The following is a 16,188-nucleotide window of genomic DNA, read 5'->3' on the forward strand; positions in this document are numbered from 1 at the left end:
AATATTTTATACATTTTTCATATATTTGTTATTTACATTTAAATTTTATTTTAGGATTTAAATTTAAATGTTAGTATTGTAATAAAATGACTAAAAGCATAGCAAAAATTAGTAAATGAATCCTCAAATATATCTGAATTCTGATTATGCAAGTTAGTTTAGTTAGTTATTTTCAAACAAACACTTAATGCCAGTCCTCTATTGTTATATAGTTTTTTATATAGTTATGTATATATAGACTCTTTGTCTGTAACATTTTTGTATTTTTTTTTAATTAAATTTTTTATTTAAATATATTTTGTCAGATTTTTCACCCTGTGCTGTCTTTGCTATTTTATTTTATTTTATTTTATTTTATTTTATTTTATTTTATTTTATTTTATTTTATTTTATTTTATTTTATTATTTTCATTGTTTATATATATATATATATATATATATATATATATATATATATATATATATATATATATATATATATATATATATATATATCATTGTTGTCTATTTCAATACAAGTTGAATATTCACTAGAGCATTTCTCATTTGTATGTCACTTGACTTTAGACTTTGATTTGAACGCGCTGACACACATTCATTCACTGACCCTGTGATGAAGTGAGTCTGGATCTCTCTCTCTCTCTCCTCAGGCCCGGTCACACAGCGCCCCCTGCTGCCCGATCTCTGCTCCTCCAAGCAGTTCCGCTGCTGGAGCGGCGAGTGTGTGAGTTCAGATCAGAGATGTGACCTCCACCGGGACTGTGCCGACGGCTCGGATGAGAACGACTGCTGTGAGTCCACATACACATCTCAGGTCAGATTCAGGTCAGGTGGATTGTGGGATTGAGAGGTGTGTGTGTGTGTGTTCTCCAGTCGACTGTGTTCTGTCTCCCTGGACGTCCTGGAGTCGGTGTAGTGTATCGTGTGGACTGGGTTCACTCTTCCGGCAGAGGAACATCGTGAGAGACGCTCGACCCGGTGGATCCTGTGGCGGGGCTCAGTTCGACAGCCGGCCCTGCTTCATACAGGCCTGTCCAGGTACAAACACACCACCAATAATGCATATAACATATAACATATGACATACTGGTTCGAGACCTGTCCAGGTACAAACACACCACCAATAATGCATATAACATATAACATATAACATACTGGTTCGAGGCCTGTCCAGGTACAAACACACCACCAATAATGCTAGCATATATATAACATATAATATATAACATACTGGTTCGAGGCCTGTCCAGGAACAAACACACCACCAATAATGCATATATATAACATATAATATATAACATACTGGTTCGAGGCCTGTCCAGGAACAAACACACCACCAATAAAGCATTAAAAATCTGAATACTGGTTCGCACAGATACTGTAAAATCAAATTCCAGGACTTTTAAGGACTTTAAGCACTACTTTTTTGGTTTTCAAGGACTACAGTCAGAGATCTCACTTATTAAACAATATGTTTATTATCAGGGATGCACATAAGTTCTTCCGTCTGGTTCTCATAAAAACACCTGGAGATTCGGTTTGGTGCTCACACTGCACATAGTGTGACCTATTAAATATAACTATAAAATATAAAATAATTAATAATAGTATTACTGCATTTTATTTATTTATTATTATTTTTTAAATAAAATAAACAAAATAATAAATAAAGTGTGATAATACTATTATATATATATTAAAAAAAATGTAATAAAAATACTATTATTTTATAGTACACTTAAAAAATACAAAGCTAACATTTACTTTTTTTTTTCTCTTTTTTATTTAATTAATGAATTTTTAACATTTTCAAACCTGAAATCAGCAAGCTTTTATTTTGGCGAGGAGCCAGGAAGTAAATACTTTAGTGCCGGTCTAGCACTGGCGAGTGAAGCGTCAGTGAATATCACTGAAACCGCAGATTTCTGCATTCAGTTCAAATGGAAATCTTACACAGTGTCGATCTGAAACGCTGTTTAACAGCTGTCAACATGTCGGTACACAGACGAGTGGACTGAACTGATTTACCCAGCTCAGTTTTTATTTTGGTCACACATGCGCACCTGTGAACCACTTATGTGCACCCCTGTTTATTATCTTTCAAATTATAAAAAAAAGGTAAATAGACAAGTGAAAATAAACTAATACAACAAAACGGTACAAATAAAGTGCAGCAGATGACTGCGGTAACTTTCTCCATTGAGAGAATTCTGTGAAAAAAATATGAAACTGAAAAAATATCCCCCCCGTTGACCTGAAGAATAAAAGCTGTATCATATACTTGCATATTTATGAGCAATATCACACTCATAGCCATGCGAAAGGACTCTATCTCTATATCAGACGAGCTGCAGTGTTAGTTTTGTGTGAAAAGATTGTTTCACCGATGGAATTAAACACATTTACATTTATGCATTTGGCAGAGTCTTTTATCCAAAGCGACTTGCATTACATTTCAAGCTACACATTTACATTCTTATCAGTTCTGGCTTTCCCTGGGACTTGAACCCATGACCTTGGCGTTGCAAGCGCCAGCGCTCTACTGTTTGAGCTGCAGGAAAGTACTAATTTCACATACTGTATATTGTCTTTCAATAATTCAAGCCCTTTTCAAGTACCTTTTCATAAATATGGCTGTTTTCATGGGTTTTCCAGGACTTACATTTCAAAAGTCAAATTCAAGCACTTTAAGCAGCTTGTGCGAACCCTGTGTAACGTAACCCTCTCAGCATCCTGGAGCGCAGTGCTGACTGTAACGCACTGGTGTTCTGTGTGTCCCAGTGGACGGTCAGTGGTCAGACTGGACGCAGTGGTCAGACTGTGGTGTGTCGTGTGGTGGAGGACTGATGGTGAGGAACAGGACCTGCTCAAACCCTCCGCCCAAGAACAGCGGGAGAGACTGTGACGGGATGAGCAGACAAACACACGCGTGTAACACACACTCCTGCGGGACAACCACGGACACACAGAGCGGTCAGACTTCACATCGACATGCATGATTATTATATGTGACCCTGGACCACAAAACCAGTCACAAGTGTCAACTTTTTGAAATTGAGTTTTATACATCATCTGAAAGCTGAATAAATAAGCTTTTCATTGGTGTATGGTTTGTTAGGATAGGACTATATTTGGTCGAGACACAACTATTGTAAATCTGGAATCTGAGGATGCAAAAACATCGAAACATTGAGAAAATCTCCTTTAAAGTTGTGCATTTATGTTGGCGATTGTGCTGCATTCACTCACACAAATAAATGTTTTATATATTTACGGTAGGAAATTTACAAAATATCTTCATGGAACATGATCTTTACTTAATATCCTAATGATTTTTGGCATAAAAGAAAAATCTATAATTTTGACCCATACACTGTATTGTTGGCTATTGCCACAGATATACCCATGCGACTCGTGACTGGTGACGTGATCCAGGCTCTCATGAATAGTTATATTTGAGCATTATGCAACTGTCCTTATCCTGTGATTTAGATGATGTTGATCTGTTGATCTCTTCTGTTGAGCCTCAGGTTGCACAGGAGGAATGGTTCTGGTTAAAGAGTCGGACTGTGTGTCTGGAAACACGGACGCGTGTCATGTGACCTGCTCTGACCTCCACTCCGAGAGGAACTGCACACTAAACTGCACTACAGGTACATCCCATCATTCCCAGACTGAAATTAATCATCACCATTACCCAATGCACTCAGACATCATGTACTGTCCTCGTTTGTGTATTGTATCTCTAATGTTTTATATATTGATTTAATTTAATGTGAAATAAAATAAATATGATAATTAATATTACTATAATTTATGAAATGTTAATTTTTTATTTATTTATTTATTACAATTACTATATATATATATATATATATATATATATATATATATATATATATATATATATATATATAAGCATAAGCATAATGTGTGTGTTTACATATATATATATATATATATATATATATATATATATATATATATATATATATATATATATATATATATATATATATAAGCATAAGCATAAGCATAATGTGTGTGTTTACATATATATATATATATATATATATAATATAATAAAGTACATATATAAAATATATATATACACACACACATTATGCTTATCGGTTACACTTTATTTTAAGGTGTCTGTGTTACAGTGTAATTATACATTTATGTGCTATGTAATAATTATTAACTACATGTACTCACTTAAATGGGTTGGTTTATAGTTAGTTGCATGTAATTATTCACAATTTATAGTTATTACTACTGTACATATATGTAACACGTAACAAGGAGTGTCCTTGTTATACACTCACCTAAAGGATTATTAGGAACACCTGTTCAATTTCTCATTAATGCAATTATCTAATCAACCAATCACATGGCAGTTGCTTCAATGCATTTAGGGGTGTGGTCCTGGTCAAGACAATCTCCTGAACTCCAAACTGAATGTCAGAATGGGAAAGAAAGGTGATTTAAGCAATTTTGAGCATGGCATGGTTGTTGGTGCCAGACGGGCCGGTCTGAGTATTTCACAATCTGCTCAGTTACTGGGATTTTCACGCACAACCATTTCTAGGGTTTACAAAGAATGGTGTGAAAAGGGAAAAACATCCAGTATGCGGCAGTCCTGTGGGCGAAAATGCCTTGTTGATGCTAGAGGTCAGAGGAGAATGGGCCGACTGATTCAAGCTGATAGAAGAGCAACTTTGACTGAAATAACCACTCGTTACAACCGAGGTATGCAGCAAAGCATTTGTGAAGCCACAACACGCACAACCTTGAGGCTACAACAGCAGAAGACCCCACCGGGTACCACTCATCTCCACTACAAATAGGAAAAAGAGGCTACAATTTGCACAAGCTCACCAAAATTGGACAGTTGAAGACTGGAAAAATGTTGCCTGGTCTGATGAGTCTCGATTTCTGTTGAGACATTCAGATGGTAGAGTCAGAATTTGGCGTAAACAGAATGAGAACATGGATCCATCATGCCTTGTTACCACTGTGCAGGCTGGTGGTGGTGGTGTAATGGTGTGGGGGATGTTTTCTTGGCACACTTTAGGCCCCTTAGTGCCAATTGGGCATCGTTTAAATGCCACGGCCTACCTGAGCATTGTTTCTGACCATGTCCATCCCTTTATGACCACCATGTACCCATCCTCTGATGGCTACTTCCAGCAGGATAATGCACCATGTCACAAAGCTCGAATCATTTCAAATTGGTTTCTTGAACATGACAATGAGTTCACTGTACTAAAATGGCCCCCACAGTCACCAGATCTCAACCCAATAGAGCATCTTTGGGATGTGGTGGAACGGGAGCTTCGTGCCCTGGATGTGCATCCCACAAATCTCCATCAACTGCAAGATGCTATCCTATCAATATGGGCCAACATTTCTAAAGAATGCTTTCAGCACCTTGTTGAATCAATGCCACGTAGAATTAAGGCAGTTCTGAAGGCGAAAGGGGGTCAAACACAGTATTAGTATGGTGTTCCTAATCATCCTTTAGGTGTGTATATGTTACATGTACTTACCGTAGTAATAACAGTAAATTATGCATAATTACATGCAACTATCCCTCAACCAAACCCTCATCCTACCCTAACCCTATTCAGTACTTAAATATATAATTACACTGTAACAATGACACCTTAAAATAAAGTGTAAATGTTACCAATTATTTTAAAGTAGTGTTTTAATTATAATGATTAAACAGAGAAAGACCAAAAGAGAAATGATACTATGATTTATATGTGGATTAAGTGTGTGTGGTTCTCATGTTGGTTAGGATGTTTATATGTGGATTAAGTGTGTGTGGTTCTCATGTTGGTTAGGGTGTTTATATGTGGATTAAGTGTGTGTGGTTCACCTGTTGGTTAGGGTGTTTATATGTGGATTAAGTGTGTGTGGTTCTCATGTTGGTTAGGATGTTTATATGTGGATTAAGTGTGTGTGGTTCTCATGTTGGTTAGGATGTTTATATGTGGATTAAGTGTGTGTGGTTCTCATGTTGGTTAGGATGTTTATATGTGGATTAAGTGTGTGTGGTTCTCATGTTGGTTAGGATGTTTATATGTGGATTAAGTGTGTGTGGTTCTCATGTTGGTTAGGATGTTTATATGTGGATTAAGTGTGTGTGGTTCACCTGTTGGTTAGGGTGTTTATATGTGGATTAAGTGTGTGTGGTTCTCATGTTGGTTAGGATGTTTATATGTGGATTAAGTGTGTGTGGTTCACCTGTTGGTTAGGGTGTTTATATGTGGATTAAGTGTGTGTGGTTCTCATGTTGGTTAGGATGTTTATATGTGGATTAAGTGTGTGTGGTTCTCATGTTGGTTAGGATGTTTATATGTGGATTAAGTGTGTGTGGTTCTCATGTTGGTTAGGATGTTTATATGTGGATTAAGTGTGTGTGGTTCTCATGTTGGTTAGGATGTTTATATGTGGATTAAGTGTGTGTGGTTCTCATGTTGGTTAGGGTGTTTATATGTGGATTAAGTGTGTGTGGTTCTCATGTTGGTTAGGATGTTTATATGTGGATTAAGTGTGTGTGGTTCTCATGTTGGTTAGGATGTTTATATGTGGATTAAGTGTGTGTGGTTCTCATGTTGGTTAGGGTGTTTATATGTGGATTAAGTGTGTGTGGTTCTCATGTTGGTTAGGATGTTTATATGTGGATTAAGTGTGTGTGGTTCTCATGTTGGTTAGGATGTTTATATGTGGATTAAGTGTGTGTGGTTCTCATGTTGGTTAGGATGTTTATATGTGGATTAAGTGTGTGTGGTTCTCCTGTTGGTTAGGATGTTTATATGTGGATTAAGTGTGTGTGGTTCTCATGTTGGTTAGGATGTTTATATGTGGATTAAGTGTGTGTGGTTCTCATGTTGGTTAGGATGTTTATATGTGGATTAAGTGTGTGTGGTTCTCATGTTGGTTAGGATGTTTATATGTGGATTAAGTGTGTGTGGTTCTCATGTTGGTTAGGATGTTTATATGTGGATTAAGTGTGTGTGGTTCTCATGTTGGTTAGGATGTTTATATGTGGATTAAGTGTGTGTGGTTCTCCTGTTGGTTAGGATGTTTATATGTGGATTAAGTGTGTGTGGTTCTCATGTTGGTTAGGATGTTTATATGTGGATTAAGTGTGTGTGGTTCTCCTGTTGGTTAGGATGTTTATATGTGGATTAAGTGTGTGTGGTTCTCATGTTGGTTAGGATGTTTATATGTGGATTAAGTGTGTGTGGTTCTCATGTTGGTTAGGGTGTTTATATGTGGATTAAGTGTGTGTGGTTCTCATGTTGGTTAGGGTGTTTATATGTGGATTAAGTGTGTGTGGTTCTCATGTTGGTTAGGATGTTTATATGTGGATTAAGTGTGTGTGGTTCTCATGTTGGTTAGGATGTTTATATGTGGATTAAGTGTGTGTGGTTCTCCTGTTGGTTAGGGTGTTTATATGTGGATTAAGTGTGTGTGGTTCTCATGTTGGTTAGGGTGTTTATATGTGGATTAAGTGTGTGTGGTTCTCATGTTGGTTAGGGTGTTTATATGTGGATTAAGTGTGTGTGGTTCTCATGTTGGTTAGGATGTTTATATGTGGATTAAGTGTGTGTGGTTCTCATGTTGGTTAGGATGTTTATATGTGGATTAAGTGTGTGTGGTTCTCATGTTGGTTAGGATGTTTATATGTGGATTAAGTGTGTGTGGTTCTCATGTTGGTTAGGGTGTTTATATGTGGATTAAGTGTGTGTGGTTCTCATGTTGGTTAGGATGTTTATATGTGGATTAAGTGTGTGTGGTTCTCCTGTTGGTTAGGATGTTTATATGTGGATTAAGTGTGTGTGGTTCTCATGTTGGTTAGGATGTTTATATATGGATTAAGTGTGTGTGGTTCTCATGTTGGTTAGGATGTTTATATGTGGATTAAGTGTGTGTGGTTCTCCTGTTGGTTAGGATGTTTATATGTGGATTAAGTGTGTGTGGTTCTCATGTTGGTTAGGATGTTTATATGTGGATTAAGTGTGTGTGGTTCTCCTGTTGGTTAGGATGTTTATATGTGGATTAAGTGTGTGTGGTTCTCATGTTGGTTAGGGTGTTTATATGTGGATTAAGTGTGTGTGGTTCTCATGTTGGTTAGGATGTTTATATGTGGATTAAGTGTGTGTGGTTCTCATGTTGGTTAGGATGTTTATATGTGGATTAAGTGTGTGTGGTTCTCATGTTGGTTAGGATGTTTATATGTGGATTAAGTGTGTGTGGTTCTCATGTTGGTTAGGGTGTTTATATGTGGATTAAGTGTGTGTGGTTCTCATGTTGGTTAGGATGTTTATATGTGGATTAAGTGTGTGTGGTTCTCCTGTTGGTTAGGATGTTTATATGTGGATTAAGTGTGTGTGGTTCTCCTGTTGGTTAGGATGTTTATATGTGGATTAAGTGTGTGTGGTTCTCATGTTGGTTAGGATGTTTATATGTGGATTAAGTGTGTGTGGTTCTCATGTTGGTTAGGATGTTTATATGTGGATTAAGTGTGTGTGGTTCTCATGTTGGTTAGGATGTTTATATGTGGATTAAGTGTGTGTGGTTCTCGTGTTGGTTAGGGTGTTTATATGTGGATTAAGTGTGTGTGGTTCTCATGTTGGTTAGGCTGTTTATATGTGGATTAAGTGTGTGTGGTTCTCCTGTTGGTTAGGATGTTTATATGTGGATTAAGTGTGTGTGGTTCTCCTGTTGGTTAGGATGTTTATATATGGATTAAGTGTGTGTGGTTCTCCTGTTGGTTAGGGTGTTATTGTCCTCCTGGGCTCTTCCTACAAGATGGACGTTGTGTCAATGTCAGTGAATGTGAGTGTGTGTGGGAAGGTTCGTTCATCCAGCCGGGACGTGAAGTCAGAACCAGCATCTGCAGCACATGGTGAGGAGATTCTCATGCTTTTCAACATTTCTTCTGATTATATGAGACCCTGGATCACGTCACCAGTCACGAGCCGCACGGGTATATCTGTGGCAATAGCCAACAATACAGTGTATGGGTCAAAATTATAGATTTTTCTTTTATGCCAAAAATCATGAGGATGTTAAGTAAAGATCATGTTCAATGAAGATATTTAGTAAATTTCCTACCGTAAATATATAAAACATTTATTTGTGTGAGTGAATGCAGCACAATCGCCAACATAAATGTCGAACTTTAAAGGAGATTTTCTCAATGTTTAGATTTGTTTGCATCCTCAGAATCCAGATTTTCAATAGTTGTGTCTCGGCCAAATATTGTCCTATCCTAACAATATCACAACCCTTGTGACTGATGTTGTGGTCCAGAGTCACATATGGCAGCATGTAATACTGTAAATGCATGTCATGTCGTTTCATCCAATCATGCAGTGTGTGTAAAGATGGGCGTGTCACATGTGATGAGTCCAGCTGTGTCGCTCGCTGTGATTGGTCGGCCTGGTCTTCATGGACGTCATGTGACAGCAGCTGTGGGACGGGAATCCAGCACCGTTACAGGTGGACTGACTTATTAATCAAACATCTATGAAAGTCACATTCTGTGGGATTTGATGTGCATGTACAACACAAGTATTAATTTCCACTTGTTTTTCAATTTTTTATCAAGAACAAGCAAGAAAATGTTTTTTATTACAATCAAAAACAAAAAACAAAACAAAAACACTTAGTCATAAAAATAACACACAAAAACACTAGTATAAGTAAACATTCTTAGACTATTTACCATTTTTCTTTAAAAAATAATCAGTAAATAAATGCTAAATAAAATAATAACTAAATATGTAAAGTAAGTCCCCTTTAGAATTTCACAGTAAAGTCATGTTGATTACTTAACCATTATGCATTTAGGCTTCTATATAAAAATTGTTAAAAAAAAGGCAAATAATTGAATTATTTATTACAGAGGAAAGAAAGAAAATGTGGCACTTTTTTGCAAGCTCTTTACATTTTTTTCTATCAAATAATCATGTTTCAGATAAGCTTTTTAAAATTATAAAGAATTTGAAAAACATGTTTACAGTAAATGATTTTTCAAAATAAAATAAATAAATAATAAAATAGTTTGTTAACTAGATATTTCCCTCTCGTTGTCTCAGGACTGTTACTTTTTTGAAGACCAAAAATTATTAAAATGTTCAGAAATTTGAAGAGGTGATTCGAGTCATTCTTTGTATGAATTATATTTTAATGTTTTAAATAACTAAATAGGTTCAGACACACAAAACCGGTGTCAAGTCAATGACCCAAAAGTGAATCCCAAAGAATAACCCTGAATATGACTCTATGTTGATGATGATGTTTGGTCAGATATGAATATGACTCTATGTTGAAGATGATGTTTGGTCAGATATGAATATGACTCTATGTTGATGATGATGTTTCCATGTTTGGTCAGATCTCCTCTGAGTCCGATGGGAGCGTCGAGGGTTGATCCGTGTGACGGCGACTCCACTGAAGCCCGTCGATGTTTCACTCCCTGCTCAGACGGTGAGATCTCTCTACAGTCTCAGTGTATAATAGAGGTTAATTTGTCTGTGAACGCTTTATATAAACACAATATAGGTCTAAATGCAGATGATCACTCATATCAATGTTTTAGCATATATATCATCATATCATCCAGCCCTAAAACTTGTAGTTTTTTTGTCAGTGTTTATTTAAAAAGTAAGTTTCCCGCTGACATGTTGCAAGCTTTATTTAACATCACAACCGTCTGTAAAAATATAACTCAGATTTCATGTCAAATCTAGTTGTACAGTCGATCTCAAAGCTCTTTCCCGTTTTAGATGTGTTTAGTGTGTTTATCACAGCATTCATGCTGAAAAATAATGATGCCACTCAGTGTTTCTGCCATTCAGTGTTTCTGCCACTCAGTGTCTCTGCCACTCAGTGTCTCTGCCACTCAGTGTTTCTGCCATTCAGTGTCTCTGCCACTCAGTGTTTCTGCCATTCAGTGTTTCTGCCACTCAGTGTCTCTGCCACTCAGTGTCTCTGCCACTCAGTGTCTCTGCCACTCAGTGTCTCTGCCACTCAGTGTCTCTGCCACTCAGTGCTTCTGCCACTCAGTGCTTCTGCCACTCAGTGTCTCTGCCACTCAGTGCTTCTGCCACTCAGTGCTTCTGCCACTCAGTGTTTCTGCCACTCAGTGTCTCTGCCACTCAGTGTCTCTGCCACTCAGTGTCTCTGCCACTCAGTGTCTCTGCCACTCAGTGTCTCTGCCACTCAGTGCTTCTGCCACTCAGTGCTTCTGCCACTCAGTGTCTCTGCCACTCAGTGTCTCTGCCACTCAGTGCTTCTGCCACTCAGTGCTTCTGCCACTCAGTGTCTCTGCCACTCAGTGCTTCTGCCACTCAGTGCTTCTGCCACTCAGTGTTTCTGCCACTCAGTGTTTCTGCCACTCAGTGTCTCTGCCACTCAGTGTCTCTGCCACTCAGTGCTTCTGCCACTCAGTGCTTCTGCCACTCAGTGCTTCTGCCACTCAGTGTCTCTGCCACTCAGTGTCTCTGCCACTCAGTGTTTCTGCCACTCAGTGTTTCTGCCACTCAGTGTCTCTGCCACTCAGTGTTTCTGCCACTCAGTGTTTCTGCCACTCAGTCCGGCCGACGGTGACGTCACACGCATAACCTCTATACAGGGTTTAAAATTCACTTTTTCACTCACCAGCCAATTTGGCCTCTACATTTAAGTTTCTGGCCATTCAGAACTTCTACTAGCCAAAAATAAATAAAAAATAATAAATTAAATTAAATTTGGATTTCATACATTCATTTCTTATTCAAACTAAATCCTGTCATCCAGCATCTCCTCCTCTTCCTCTTTCATCCTTTTCACCAAAAATACAGTACAAAGAACATCAAAAATATGAAGAATGCTGGAAAATAACAATGTCTTTTCTGTTAACCAAATGCTGTTTAATCTTCGCTATTGCTTCAATGCAAATGAACAAGCGCGCCGTTATCTGTTGTGTAGTGACGTGTGTGTTTCTGCAATACGCTGTGTTTAATATATCATGATGACTCACGAGTATTTGCACTAAATCTGCACAGATTTGTCTTACACGAACTTCCCCAGCAAAGTGAGTAAACATAATATGTTACACGCCAGATTGCCTCGTGATTCGACAGCGTTTCCCGCCACAGTTGATTTTTACCCGCACTTTGCATGACGTTTCCCCGTGCTCCTGTGCGCCTGCAGGCCCTGAGTCCTGGAGCGAGTGGACGCTGTGGTCCGAGTGCAGCAAGACGTGTTTCCATCACGTGGACGCGGTGGGACTGAGACGGCGCTTCAGGAGCTGCAATCACACCAACACTAGCGCCCCCTGTGGTGGAGAAGTGGAAGAACACGAGCCGTGCAACACACTCCACTGCCCCGGTACACACTCATCACACACTCCACTGCCCCGGTACACACTCATCACACACTCATCACACACTCCACTGCCCCGGTACACTCATCACACACTCACAGAGAAGAGAATCATTTTTCCTTTAAAGTACAAACACGAACTCAGCTCTTGATAATAGCATGCTGAGAGGAGCGGTGTGATGTTGTGATTTCACAGTATTCTCAGACTATTTACTGTACAATCATTTTTTCTTTAAAAAAGAAACAAGAAAAAAAAAGAAAATGGCAATAAAGTCAGAAATTTCATAATAAAGGCACATGGATTTCAGTATTCAGTGATTTCAGTATTCAGTATTCTCTCTCTCTCTCTCTCTCTCTCTCTCTCTCTCTCTCTCTCTCTCTCTGTCTCTCTCCTCTCTCCTCTCTCTCTGTGTCTCTCTCCTCTCTCTCTCCTCTCTCTCTCTCTGTGTCTCTCTCTCTCTCTCTCTCTCTCTCTCTCTCTGTCTCTCTCCTCTCTCCTCTCTCTCTGTGTCTCTCTCCTCTCTCTCTCTCTCTCTCTCTCTCCTCTCTCTCCTCTCTCTCTCCTCTCTCTCCTCTCTCTCTCTAGTTGCCGGTGGCTGGTCGTCCTGGTCGAGTTGGTCGAGCTGTTCCTCTGAGTGTGATTCTGGAGTTCAGACTCGAGAGCGTGTGTGCAGTTCTCCTGCTCCGCTGTACGAAGGCCTTCGCTGTCCCGGCCCGCACATACAGACCCGAGACTGCAACGTCCAGCCCTGCTCCGGTGCGCGATACCCTCATCCTTCCCTCGGGCCATTTTGAAAATATATATTTTTTAAATTGAGTGTTCATTGGAGGGGTCCAAGACCCCAGGACTTTTGTTCCACATGTGTATCTGAATGCACACTGAAGTGAACTGACTTTAGGACCCAGAGGAACAGCTCAGTTGCTCCATATAGAGCTATATCTAGTCATGAACTATCATCTTATATTATTTATTTCCCACAAGAGGTCGGCAAAGACACCCAATGTCAGATATTTAGAGCTGAATTAAAAGGGTTATGCATGAAATTGTGAGTAATTTTGAATTTAAGTTGAAAGAATGTGAGGAATGTGCTAAAATTACTACTTATTTATTATGTATTGATCAAATCTAGTGATTTAAAGGTAAATAAAATAAAAAAATTAAAAAGAATCTCCAAAAAAATTGCATTAAAAAATAGAAAAAATACTATCAAAATGAAATAAAATAAGCTTTCTGGGAAAAAAAATTGTCCATTTTGACCCACAAGGGAAAGATGTGTTACAAAGTGCGAGGGAAAGATGAGGGTTAACCTCTCGCCGACCTCTTAAGTGTGCGTTTCTGAAGGTATGGTGTGTGTGTGTGTCCTGCAGGTGTGTGTCCGGAGGGCATGACGTTCCTGTCGAAGGATCAGTGTGTGGCTCAGGGCGGCGCGTGTCCGCGTGTGTGTATGGACGCCACGGCTGATGTGGAGTGTGCCGCTGAGTGTCATGATGGATGTTACTGTTCTCCTGGCTTCTATCTGTTCAACAACACGTGTGTGTCTCTGCAACGCTGCCCATGTTACCATAAGGGGGCGCTATACTCGCAGGGGGACCGAGTGCCTCATGACGACTGCAACAACTGGTAACTCACTGTTACACACGGTTTAGGGTGCATTCAGAAATCTGTGGTGGACAGGAAGATTTACTGTTTTAAAGCATAAAATCCTCACCGACCCAAAACTTTTGAACAGCACTTCAGCTCTAATATATATATATACATATTATAATTATTATTTAAATATTCACTTAAGTAGTTGGTATGACAGTTTTTTTTGTTTTTTGTTTTTTTTTTCACATTATTATTAAAGATAAAATATACATATAATCATTATAAATTTGAAACATTTAGTTTTTAAACAGTTTTGCATGAATTATGTCATATGACATTATATATGACTTTGATATGACATGTCAACCACCTCTGCATCTTTTCAACATAGTAAAGTTGATAACATTATATATAGATCTATATATATATATATATTATTATTATAATTATTATAATTTTTTTATTAATATATATTGACAGTGTCTTGTGTCTCCTGACAGCACGTGTGTTGATGGAGCGATGCATTGTGGGACGGCGCCCTGCCCTGGTCAGTATGACACATCACATCCTGTTCTTCATCACAGTAAAAGTATTGTCCACCGCCTTTTATTCGTCCTCATGCATTCTGTTCTCAGTGGTTTGTATGCATTGATTCTTGCAGTGCATTGTGGGTGGAGTGAGTGGACGGCCTGGAGTGCGTGCAGTCGGTCATGTGACGTGGGCATCAGGCGGCGCTATCGTTCAGGAACCAATCCAGCGCCAGCGTTTGGAGGACGAGCCTGTGAGGGCGAACGCATCGGACTGGACACGTGCAGCGTTAAACCCTGCTTCGGTACGGTGATCACATGACATATAGAGTTAGATACTGTAGATATATATATATTTATACTTATATACTTAATATACTTATTCCATTCGTTTCAAACCACTGAAGGCTATAAAACCATTGTGTCCTTGAGCAAGATGCTTGACGTGATCTGACTGTACATGTAATATGTGTGGTGTGTGATGTGTGTGTGTGTGTGTGTGTTCAGGAGTGAAGGGCCCGTGGAGCCCGTGGTCCGAGTGTTCGGTCCCCTGTGGCGGCGGATACAGGAACAGAACCAGAGGCCCGGTCAGGACTCACGGGACGCCTCAGCAGTTCAGCGCCTGCAACCTGAAGCCCTGCGGTGAGTCTCCGCCCTGCTCATGCCTTCAAAATAAAAGTCAAACAAATAAAAACTAAAATGGAGCTAAGCCTGAAAAAAACACAAATACTAAATATATATTTAAATTAAATTGAAAATATGAAGAAGAAAAAAAGAAGAAGAAAATATATAAAATATTATAAATAATACCACAAAACACTGTTCCAATTAACAGTGTTCCAAATAAAAATAAAAGTCCCACTTGAACCACGACTAATAAGCAGCTCATATTGATCTCTCTGTGATGTCAGATGATGGACGCGCGTGTACGAACGGTCAGGAGTGGGCCGTGTGTGTGAGAGATGAGCTGTTGTGTTCGGATCTGGGCTCGGACGTCCAGAGAGATAGCAGCTGCCATCCGGGCTGCCAGTGTCCTGACGGGTCTGCCCTACAGGTGTGTGTGTGTGTTTCATCATATATATTTGTTATGTTTTTATTTGTGAATGTATATGTGATTTGTGTGTGTGTGTGTGTGTGTGTTAGGATGGCGAGTGTGTGTCTCTCCCGCTCTGTCTCTGTCATGTAGACGGAGAGCAGCACAAACCTGGAGACACAGTCACCAAAGACTGCAACAACTGGTAAAACCTCACAAAACCATATAGATAAATCATTTAAAAGATACGTAATTTTATTTTAAAATAATTATTAATAACTTTTCAACATGCATTTAGCATATATATATATATATATATATATATATATATATATATATATATATATATATATATATATATATATATATATATACATGCAGTGTATTATATAATTGTTGTTAAATGCATGTTGAAAAATGTAATATTTATTTGATAGAATAAGTTTGTGTATTTTTTTCAAGTTTTAAAAACAATAGAAACATATATATAGTTTCTATATATACATATATATAGTATACATAATATATAGTATATACATATGCATTTATGTATGCATTTAATAACACACATATGAATATGTAAATACATATAAATATATTAATATTTTATTGATATATAGAATGTTTTTTAATTATTAAAAGTCTTAAAA

At 38.3% G+C, this 16,188-nt stretch overlaps 1 protein-coding gene across 1 annotated transcript in view; it reads left to right on the forward strand.

The window, feature by feature from the left end:
- sspo (SCO-spondin) overlaps positions 1-16,188 on the forward strand; it is a gene marked incomplete at both ends in the record, with an annotated part of 134,412 nt that overhangs the window by 66,715 nt on the left and 51,509 nt on the right. Inside the window, 15 exon segments of the mRNA XM_079863328.1 lie at positions 651-791; positions 874-1,038; positions 2,782-2,973; positions 3,531-3,653; positions 8,797-8,926; positions 9,397-9,522; positions 10,421-10,512; positions 12,220-12,396; positions 12,977-13,147; positions 13,759-14,011; positions 14,479-14,525; positions 14,640-14,810; positions 15,013-15,147; positions 15,417-15,559; positions 15,649-15,743. Coding sequence (XP_079719454.1) covers positions 651-791; positions 874-1,038; positions 2,782-2,973; positions 3,531-3,653; positions 8,797-8,926; positions 9,397-9,522; positions 10,421-10,512; positions 12,220-12,396; positions 12,977-13,147; positions 13,759-14,011; positions 14,479-14,525; positions 14,640-14,810; positions 15,013-15,147; positions 15,417-15,559; positions 15,649-15,743 — 2,161 coding nt within the window.

Source organism: Squalius cephalus, assembly GCF_949319135.1.
Source record: "Squalius cephalus genome assembly, chromosome: 25".
Classification (NCBI taxonomy): Eukaryota; Metazoa; Chordata; class Actinopteri; order Cypriniformes; family Leuciscidae; genus Squalius; species Squalius cephalus.